Source organism: Diplodia corticola (assembly GCF_001883845.1).
Source record: "Diplodia corticola strain CBS 112549 chromosome Unknown scaffold137, whole genome shotgun sequence".
Taxonomy (NCBI): Eukaryota; Fungi; Ascomycota; class Dothideomycetes; order Botryosphaeriales; family Botryosphaeriaceae; genus Diplodia; species Diplodia corticola.
Window position 1 is genome coordinate 1 of NW_017971616.1, and position 10,697 is coordinate 10,697.

The following is a 10,697-nucleotide window of genomic DNA, read 5'->3' on the forward strand; positions in this document are numbered from 1 at the left end:
TTACTATATCTAGTAGTTAATAGTAAGAGTATAATAATAAATACCGCTTTATTTTTTATTAAATATAGTTTATAAAGCTAAAACGGCTTTAAATATATAACTAAAAGTCTAATTAATACGTATACGCGTATATAATAATAATACTAGTTTAATTTTATAATAAAAGAAGTTTAGAGTACGGCCTTATAAACTATAATTTAATATTTATAGTTTTAAAATATATATACTAAGTCTTTTATATTAATTTAAATTTATAATATTTTAGTATTAAATATAACTTACTAATTACGTTTTTTAAACGTATTTAATATATTCGCCGCTTTAAAGCTTTTACTCTAAACTAAATATCTTAAATAGTATCGTACGCTATTATTTTTCGCTAAGATATAAGGCCGTCTAGTAGTAGTACTACCGTATATTACGTATTATATATACTTTAGAGATTACTTACTAGTATAAAGAAATTACGAAATAGCGTTTATTTAAAAAAACTAAAATTCTTTTTAATTCTTTTATCTTAATAGCTAGATCGCTTATTATAAAAGATTTTTCTTCTTACTTAGAAAAGTAGAGAGTTTAAAAACGTTATCGCCTCTCGCTAGTAGCGGAGGGCTATTTAGGGCTAATCCTAGTTAGAATAATATCTCCTCGTGTACTAGGAGGCGGAGGGCCTATCTAATCGATTGTTATTTCTATATTATTCCTATAATCATCACGTTCCGTCTTAGGTGCGTTATAGTTCGTGTTATGGGAACTAATAATAGGAGTTAGTTACTCCCCAAGGAGGGTTACTATTATACTTATAGTCATTTGTTGTTCGCGGCACTTCCTGGTGCTGGCTGTAACATGGGCGAGGACCATAATTCATTGCTACAGTGACTAGATACTCGCTCTCCTGGGGGCCATGGTTCTGCGCAACTGGCGTTCCTTCTCCCCCTCCTCCACACCACCGAGCTCACCATCCTCGCGCAGCTTGGCGAGGAACTCCTTGCCGAACCTGTAGCCGACATCATGAATCTCGTCGAACTTGCCAAAATCGAGGGTGCCGTAGGGGTCGATTGGCGGCCGCATGTAGCGACAACCCTTGATGCTCTTGGCACGCTCGAGAGCGTCGACACTGCTGACATAGGCCAGCCGTGCCTGGATCTCGCTGAGGGTGGGCGGGTTGGGGTGGGCTCCGAAGGGGTTCCAGCGGTTTAGTAGCGCCCAGAAACCGGAGAGGCTGTCGCCAAACTGCTGAGGTGTGTCGTCATCAAGCGAACCGACATCTACAGCGAATATGGTGTCGGCGCCGAGCTGCTTCATGTGCGCGACGGTGAGGTTGTCAACGTATCCGCCGTCGACAAGCATGTTTCCTTCGTCGCAGAGTGGGGGAACGAGACCGGCCAAACTCATGGACGCCCTGACGTACCGCCAGACGTAGCCCGAGGTGTGGATTTCCTCGCGCGAGCGGGAGATGTTGGTCGTGTTGCAGTAATATTCTAGCCAGAAATCCTCAATCTGCGCATTGCCAAATGTCTTGAAGATGCCGCGGTTGAATTCATGACCAGTGGTGTACGAGGCGCTGGGTTGTTAGTTGCGTTCAACTGGAGGGGTTGGAAACTTACGATGGATATGTGAGGTCCAAAGCGAACCGCCACATGCTGGCCATGCGTCCGGCAAACTTCTTGACACGGCCGTACATTGGGACCACATCAGCATCCCAGGCATAGAGTGCACCCACAAAACTGCCGATAGAGGTACCTCCAATAATGTCGATTGGGATCCCAGCTTCCTCCATGGCTCGTATAATACCAATATGTGCAATGCCTCTGGCGCCGCCACCTCCAAGAACCAGTCCGACCGACTTTCCACACAGACGCCGGGCCAGTCGGTGGAAATCGCCCTTATGATGGGTGTCGGCGGAGTAGAGGGGACTCTGGCGTACGCGCTTTGACGTGTACTTCTGAATCTCGGCCTGCAAGATCTGAACACGCTGTTTAATGGCGGTACCAAACCTCCGGTGGGTAGGATGGATGGGCTCGGGGGCAGTGCGAAAAGACATTTGGATATGGTGATGACTACCATTGATCCACATGCGGTTACGGAGCCATTTACGCGTCAGCCCCGGAGGACAATAGCGATCAGAATGGAGGAGGACAAGCTCCTTCCTTGCCGTGGTCTTTGTTGTTAGGAGGAAGCGCTCGTATTCACCGATTGCCGGGGATCCTTCAGCAAGGCCCACAATGAGAATGCAATCCGCTTGAGTGATGCAGGTTTGTGTCCATGGAGATTTGACGTTGGTGTCGGCCACATAGAGAACCATGCTGTACTTCTCTTCGAGATCGGCAAGGTATTGTGAAAGCTTGAGCTTGCCCATACGGCTAAAAGCATGCCTTCCAAGATGATTCAAGATGGCTGCTTGGTTGAGTGACACAACTCTATTGGGCAGACCACTCTGGTGAAGAGCGTTGACAAGCCTGCCGGCGAATTCCACCACGGGGACTCCTCCAGTGACGGGAAGCACGGCGACGGTTCTCAAGTTGGCGGTTGACGAGACACTGTTCTTGACGGCGAAGGTGCGTTCAGCTGCTTGGTCGTGCATTGGAAAATCCATCAGGGAACGCATGCGGCTGGCGATAATCTTGGAGATCTTGATGGTAATGTTTGGATGCTCGAGAGCGAGGCTGTTGAATAGAGTCTTTGGGAATTTCGCGACTTCAGTGTCTCGGATGGCGTGTAACGAAGCAGGCCTGGTGGATTCCGTCAAGACTTCGAGTTCTCCGACGCTGTCTCCCTGGCCGTACTCGCCAACGACCTTCATGCCCTGGTCTTCCGTATCTTGAATTGCACGTAGGCGACCGTTCAAGACAATGTAGATGGAATCGCTCTCATCTCCTTGATTGTAGATAATCTGTCCTGTATTGACTTGAACCCATTCCAGAGCAAAGTCAATGTGTAGAATCATACGGGGAAGGAGCATGGTCAAGCGTTTGGCCATGGTCAACAACACGACTGGATACCTGTCCGCGATCCTTTCAATGGAAGCGCGAGGCAGGAATCCAACGTAGACATCGGTTTTGGCGACGACGTCGATGAAAGACCGATAAGAAGAGACTGTACCCAGATATCCCGCCAGACCGCCCGGCTTTGTGAGGAACAAGCTTTTCCGCTGTTGCTTCTTCTTTTTTCCGGATTCGCGCGAGCCGCCACCAATGGTGGAATTGGTCGAAGTTTTGTGTAGGCTGCCACCAAACAAATCTCCAACGTCGAGTCCAGAGGTATAGTCGTTGGCAAAGGTACTCATGGGATCGGTATCACCTTTCTTCTCGTCAACTGGCATGCCAACGTCCAAGAAACCATCGATGACGTAGTAAAGACCTGGGTTGCGTTCACCCTGCTCCACCAAAACCGAACCTTTGGGGAAGAAGACAATCTCAACATCGTTGACTAATTCCTCATGGATGCTTCTGCTGTAAGTGGCGCTGATGGTGGAGAGAGGAACAGAAGCAACCGATTCGGTTTCTGCATCTACAGATCCTTCAAACGGATCGAGGAATCCAAAAGCGTTGCTGAAGACGGCCTTTTGGCGCTTGGAGTCGAAGGAGACAAGCCGAGGGGATTGTTCCACAGAGTCAGGTTTCGCGACGACATTTCGAGTGTTGGTCAAGCCAATGGCCTTCAACATGCAATCGAGAACGGATTCACGGAAGAAAGCATCTTCGTCCATGGACTCTTGTCGTTGAAGAGGAATGCGAGCGCTGGTCTGGGCGAACGGATTGAAAGATCCAGAGTCCAAAGGGGTACGTCCATCACGTCTAGGAGGAGGGGGAGTGAACGGTTGAGAGAAACTACCCATACGTCCACGGCTGTTTCGCGACACATGATGATTCGTCAACAAGTCACCTGTGATTGGGTTAGCAAGAATCATGACATACGGCTGGAACAATACTTACCTGCGCTAACATTCTCCTGTGAAGCTCGAGGGGTCATGGTAGCACTTCTTTTGGGGGCTGGTTCTGTTGGTGCAGCAGAAGTAGGACGGACTGGAGCTAGTCGAGTATGAACCTCTCTTCTCAAACCGCTCCCAGATCTTTTTCGATGAGTAGCAGGGTTGTGAAGCGCGATTCCTTTCATTCCATCTTCATCACCGATGCGTTCTCGCTCCTAGTGATCAATTAGCTCAACCTCTCTCGACGCCCTTGGTGAACTCACCTTTGAGAATTTGTCCTTGAGCCTTTGAAGGGCAGCGTCCCTGAGAAATCCCGGAAGGTCGTAAGTGGTGTACTTGTTCATCAAACGCTCGATGCGAAGCACTTCACTAGTCAGTCCCAAATAGGCATGACCAGTCGATAGGGTAACACGTTGAAGCCTAGTAAGAATGACTTGTATGATATGTGCGGTTGCTCTTGGATAGATACGCGTCAAGCGCTTAAAAGCAGTGGCCGGAATGATGGCAATGGTAGTATCAACGGTGGCTCGTGCAACAATATCAGGATGAGCAGACTTGAGTTGTTTCCTTGTCTTCGACTCGCTAGCTTTACGAGAAGGCCTGTCATGCTCGAGCTCTTGGGATGTATCGAGAGAAAGAGAAGGCACCCTGGGAAGCCGACCACTGGCAGTGGGGCTGGCCATGGCGGAGGCACGACGAGCATTGCTAAGCTCCGATCTGGGAGACATCGGAGGCATTTGTTGCGGGCTGTTGAAGGTCTCAGATTGAGGGGTCATTGGGACCACCACAGGTTGCGAGTCTGCACGTTGGAGCCGAGGACCTCCAGCTGTAGGCGGAGCGGAATCTATGCCTTGGTCCTCATCATGGCGGAGCTTGACGTCCTCGGTGAAGAGGGAGAGAATCGAGAACAGCGATGACATGGGGGCGCCGTTTCTGACCTCAGTCAAGAGTTGGTAACCCTGCTGATGTCCCCGAGTGTCTCCGTCCTCATCATCAGAATCGGATCCCGAGACACCCGAGTCAGCAGCGGGCTCGTCACGGTTAGACTTCACGAAAATCTGAACCAAACCATCGACAACCAGACAGAAGCCCTTCTCCTCTTCCAGCAGCAGCGTTTCGCCAGCAATCAACTTGCGGGTTTGCATAGTACGTGTCAATTCGTGGAAGACGGGACGCTCGAGGTAGCCAAAAACCTTGATGGCACTGAAGAACTCATCAAGATAGTTGGACAGACCGCGCTTGGAGTCTCCCTCCTGCGTGTCTGGGAAAACCTCGACGTGGGGTTCTTCGCGCTGTGGCTCCGGAGGCAAGCGAGTGTACATGTTCAGGAAGCGATAGCGGACGAACCAGCTGACGGTGGAGCCCACGGCCAGGAACAGCAACAGTCTGGGGCCGTGTCAGTCGGGTGAACCTGGCATGCATGGTGGGAGCTTACAGCGTAGTCGCGTTCATGGTGACGGTCAAGCTCATCGAGGCCACGTTGAAAATCCATGTCGGCAGGGTGATGGTGGTGAAGGTGATGATCGAGTAGAGCACGCCGGGAATGACCTTCACCGTGCCGAGCAGCAGTCGCGCAAGGAGGCCGAAGTTGGAGGCAGCGGCATGAGGTTCGGCGAGGGCGGCGGTGGCCGTTTGGGAGGCGCTGGCAGCTATGTTGGACGACATCACGGAGCGTGCACCCGGCGCAGGGAGACGAGACCGACAACGGGGACACCGCTGCTATGGCGAGAGGCAGGCTGGAGTCATGACCGGTGAGGTGGACATTCGCGGCGGGCGTCACAAGCTTGCGGGACTGACAGCTCCAGCACCCCGGCCTCGCGCAAGCTTGGACCACCACCGGCCACGGCTTTCGCCCGCCGACGCGACCTCACAGCCCGCGCGCATCGCGACTCTCTTCGCGACTCTCCCGCCCGCCCTACACCTTGCCCGCCCACGCCTCCGCGGCCCCGCAACCATGCCGCCCTTCAAAGATGAGCAGCTGATCGTGCGTCTCTCGTGCCTGCTGCACGCCTCGAAGCTCACCTGCCTCTAGATCATTGCGCCCGGGTCGCACACCACCCTCGCCCAGCTCGGCCTTCCCGAGTCGCTCACTCCCGCTCGCCTACGCATCAAGTCGCGCATGTTTGCTGCCGAGAAGGATGGCGAGTGGGAGCCCTACAAGGTGCGCCGGAAGGACGGCGTCAAGCCCGAGGCCAGCGATGCGCAAAGGCCACCAGCTGCGTCCGACGACGATGTCATCTACGAGGAGGACCACGATTCGGATGAGGGTGCCGTGTGGCCAATGGTTGAGGGCCGTATAGTCAATTGGCCTTGTTTCTTCGCCCTCATGACCCACGTCTACAACACTCTCAACCCACCCTTCCATACGCCTATCCTGCTGGTTGGCCAGCCCGCATGGACCCCCAAGGAGAAGGAGAGGCTCACCCAGTTCTTCTTTGAGAAGTTCAAGATGCCCGCTTTCACCATCATGGACTCGGCGACAGCCATTGCCTACGCCTACGGCACTCAAAGCGCCACCGTCATCGACGTGGGCTACCAAAAAGCCGATGTTACAGCCATTAGCGATTTCATAATGCATGAGACCGGCAGGGCCATCTCTGTGCCCGACTGTGGAGGAGATGCCATGACACAGCGGCTTTTGGAGTTGTTGAAGTCCAAGGGGCTCAATCGGGAAATGTGCGAGCAATTGAAGAAGAATGCCATTTGCGAAATCCTACCCCCGAATGTCCCTCTGCCGGGCTCCGGAGAAAGTGGTGCCGAGCCCATATCCAACCCTGCCGCTGCTGCGTCGACTGGGGCGACAGGGTCTGGCCCCGATGGCGCCGCCACCATTGGCAGCGGCCCTCGCGGCCCTGGCGTCGATACCGAGGTGGGCGAAGAAGCGAAGGAGGATGAGGAGAGCGAGGGAGTGCTCGACGTGGCAAGCATTGTCACGAGCGGCAAGATGAATGAACTTTTGGCCAAGAAAGAGAAGGAGAAACAAGAAAAGGCTGCGGCGAAGAAGAAGGGCGCCGATGCTGCCAGGGAGGCTGCGAACAAGCCAGGGCGCTTGCCCAACGCCAAGAGAGAAAGGGCGACGTTCCTGTACGAGGACCATGCTCTTCTCAGTGCGCTCAAGGACACCACTAGTGGCCAGCAATTGGCAGACGCGGCGGCAGCACTGGATGAAGGCTCGCACCGGAAGGGAGACAATGAGGGCGGCGATGCGATGACGGGTCTCGAGACCAATGGCGCGGCATCTGGATCTGCTGGCAGTCGTGGTCCGATTCGTCGAGAAATCGAGGTGGGGGTGGAGCGCTTCCAAGCCGCAAGTGGCGGGATTTTGGAGCGCCTGGCAGACACTATCCATCGTACAGTTTCTGCCGTGGACGAGGTCAACAAGCGCAGCGAGCTCTGGGATTCTTTGATCATTGTTGGAAACGGCGCCAAGATTCGAGGTAAGCTTGCCGGGCCCATATTCGCAGCACCCGCTGAATGAGTGCATTTAGGATTCAAGGAGGCCCTCGTTGCGATACTTCACACCAAGTATCTGATCTCTCCTTCCTCGGCTACTATCTTCACGTCCGAGCTCCCTTCGAATCTCTCGACTCCCACGGCTACGGGTGCAAACACACCTCAACATCCCGGGCTTGGCCAATCTACCAGCAGCGGTGTCAACCCACTGCTTTACGCGGCCACAACAGCACAAAACCCGCAAATGATGCACATCAGCCAAGGATCAACACCAGGCCCGATGGGCTCACTCCATTCGCACAACACGCACTCGGGCCACGGACAATCACCGACCAGCATCAAGCTGGTCAAGGCGCCAGAGTACTTCCCGGAGTGGAAGGACGTCGGGATGGATGAGGCGGTTTTCCTCGGAGCGCAGGTGGCGGCAAAGGTGCTCTTCATAGTAGACCAAGGGCTGGGCCAGGGCTACATGACGAGGACGGATTACAACGACCAGGGGCCGTCCGGGATCAGAGACGTGTGCATGTAAAAAGGAATCGGGGCGGATGGTTCGGAGCTCGAGGAGTTTCTGGCACGGGTTGCGGGTTGGGTTTGTTCGGGATAGAGCAGCTGTACGATTACTATTCATGGCAGCCAAAAGTGATACCAGATTGCATATCGGACTCTCGGAGAGGCGGTTCGGACGACTGGTTTGGGCAAGTGCCGGCGTGAGCAAAAGCAGAAGGCGGCGTAAGATGAATTGGTTGAGGAGCTACAGCCCCCTCTCGCAGCCGATGGCTAGCGCGAAGAATAGCAGAACATGGCGTAACTATGCCTTAGCTCGTTCTTAGGAGAAAAAAAAAAACAATACGTAGGTAGTTGAAGCCATCGTCCGGACGTGTATGTAGAATTTTTAATTCGACATTCTCGTCCGGACGATAGCTTTAGCTACCCATGACATGAGCAAAAAACAGATCCACGCTAGCCATCGGCTGCGCGAAGGAGCTGTATCCGGCGGGCTTCAGGCGTGGAGGGCGATGGAGGGGTTCGCCGAGCGGACCCCGTCTGGGGCCTCGGGTGCGGAGAGCCCGCGGTGGGCTGGGCGCACGTCCGAGGTTGTGCTCAACACTGCACCGTAGCCGTAGGTACAATGGCTCTTTCACCAACCGACTGTCGGACAGGCGGAGATGGATCGCCAGAGCAATTTCTACGTCGTCCGCGCCGCGTGTTGCACGGCAGCCGTCGCCTGCTCTCCTCCAGCAGCCTTCCCGCCAACCCTCAGCAGCGCCGCCGACTAGTCGCTCAACGCCCGGCCGATGAACCTCGCACAGCCTTCGCGTCCGTCGCCCGCCGTCATTCCGGCCTGCTCCTCGCCGCCGCCGGTCGCGTCGCCTTCGACAGCCAGCCTTAGAACAAGACTCCTCGCCGCCGCCGACCAAGCCAAGCGCAAGCTCCAGCAGCTCACCACCATGTCGCCCTCGCTGTCGCACGATGCCGCGCACCCCGCCAACCGCTCGCACGACGACCCCACCATCAGGCACCCGGGCAACGTCTACATCAACGTGCAGGGCGCCTTCATAGTCGACGACGAGCCGCGCACTCCCGAGTCGCCCGAGAGCGACTACGAGCACGAGCACGGCTCCAAGGACATCCGCCTGCCCAACCACACCGCAGTCGTCAGCCACATCGCAGTCGACGTGAGCCTCCCCTCGTGCGCGTCGCGCCCCAATTAGCTCGCTGACCCCCGTGCGCATGCAGATTGGCGGATCGCTGGCCAAACTGGTCTATTTCTCGCGCGATCCCACGTCCAAGGAGCTCGGCGGCCGCCTGAACTTTTTGAAATTCGAGACCGCACGCATCGACGAGTGTATCGACTTCCTGCGCAAGCTGAAGCTTAAATACGAAATCATCAATGGCTCGCGACCCTCGGATCTCTGCGTCATGGCCACTGGCGGAGGCGCCTTCAAATATTACGATGAGATCAAGGGTGCTCTGGAGGTGGAGGTGGTGAGAGAAGACGAGATGGAGTGCCTTATCATAGGTGCGCGTCCCCCTTTCGCAACCACCGCGCCGTTGTATGCTTACATGCGCCCCAGGCCTCGATTTCTTCATCACCGAGATTCCTCATGAAGTCTTCACCTACAGCCAGGAGGAGCCGATGCGCTTCATCGCCGCCCGTCCCAACATATACCCCTACCTGCTGGTGAACATCGGTTCCGGCGTTTCCATGGTCAAGGTGTCCGGCCCCCGGCAATACGAGCGTGTCGGAGGCACCTCGCTGGGAGGCGGAACGCTCTGGGGTCTTCTTTCCCTGCTCACCGGCGCAAGAACGTTCGAGGACATGCTCAGCCTTGCGGAGCGTGGCGACAACACGGCGGTCGACATGCTGGTCGGCGACATCTACGGCTCCGGCTACGGCAAGATCGGTCTCAAAAGCACCACCATCGCTAGCAGCTTCGGCAAAGTCTACAAGATGAAGCGCCAAGCCGAGCAGGAGGCGGAAGACACCGGCAACCTCAAGGAAGACTCCTCGCAAGAGCACGGGCGATCATTCAAGTCGGAAGACATCAGCAAGAGCCTGCTGTATGCCGTCAGGTACGCTACACTACAACCACCGCGTGCTCCCTCATACACAGCGCACTGACAACAAATCCTCTATCCAGCAATAACATCGGTCAAATCGCCTACCTCCACGCCGAAAAGCATAACCTGGAGCACATCTACTTCGGCGGCTCCTTCATCGGCGGCCACCCGCAAACTATGCACACCCTCTCCTACGCCATCAAGTTCTGGTCTAAGGGCGAGAAGCAGGCCTACTTCCTGCGCCACGAAGGCTACCTCGGCTCCGTCGGTGCCTTCCTTAAGCGGCAGCCTCGCAACTGGGGCCGGAGGAATAGCGTCGACGGTAGACCGGCGACGGCGGCGTCATCGTCATCGGCGGAAGACCCGACGAAGCGTTGAGTCAAGACGGTCATTCAAAGTCTCTGTTGGTACGCACGCACCACATCCAGCGTCGATTTCAGAGATTGATTTTCTGATAAAGGCGGCAAAGCGTTGTCACAAAGCGTTTGTATTGATTTGTCTTTTTTGGTTCGTTTGGGGTGGTGGTGTGGGATGATATCTCAGCTGGCTGGGGGCAAGGCGAGAGCTTCCGCAGCTATGTTACGTTTATGTTTTCTTTTACTTTGGCGTTACGCTTCGATGCGAGATAATGTACATTGTATAAAAGAGGAAGAGGAAGAAGAAGAATAAATCTGTACCAAAACAACAACGACCGCAAAACTGAGCGGGAAAGAATTGGAATATCGAAAATTTCAAGCGCAGCACGAACTGG

At 54.4% G+C, this 10,697-nt stretch overlaps 3 protein-coding genes across 3 annotated transcripts; 2 read left to right on the forward strand and 1 right to left on the reverse strand.

Annotated features, from left to right (window-relative positions):
- Positions 1-879: 879 nt before the first annotated feature.
- On the reverse strand, positions 880-5,596 carry BKCO1_1370001 (lysophospholipase nte1; the record flags this gene model as incomplete). The annotated part of the gene is made up of 5 exons (XM_020271003.1): positions 880-1,564; positions 1,608-3,885; positions 3,936-4,146; positions 4,195-5,317; positions 5,367-5,596. The coding sequence occupies 5 exons, from the start codon at positions 5,594-5,596 to the stop codon at positions 880-882; spliced, it is 4,527 nt and encodes a 1,508-aa protein (XP_020124880.1).
- Positions 5,597-5,885: 289 nt separating this feature from the next.
- BKCO1_1370002 (chromatin remodeling complex subunit) lies at positions 5,886-7,913 on the forward strand (the record flags this gene model as incomplete). Its single annotated transcript, XM_020271004.1, has 3 exons — positions 5,886-5,915; positions 5,964-7,368; positions 7,420-7,913. 3 exons carry the CDS (start codon positions 5,886-5,888, stop codon positions 7,911-7,913), a joined length of 1,929 nt encoding a protein of 642 aa, XP_020124881.1.
- Positions 7,914-8,679: 766 nt separating this feature from the next.
- On the forward strand, positions 8,680-10,324 carry BKCO1_1370003 (pantothenate kinase; the record flags this gene model as incomplete). The annotated part of the gene is made up of 4 exons (XM_020271005.1): positions 8,680-9,060; positions 9,122-9,404; positions 9,460-9,958; positions 10,027-10,324. The coding sequence occupies 4 exons, from the start codon at positions 8,680-8,682 to the stop codon at positions 10,322-10,324; spliced, it is 1,461 nt and encodes a 486-aa protein (XP_020124882.1).
- Between the last annotated feature and the right edge of the window lie 373 nt (positions 10,325-10,697).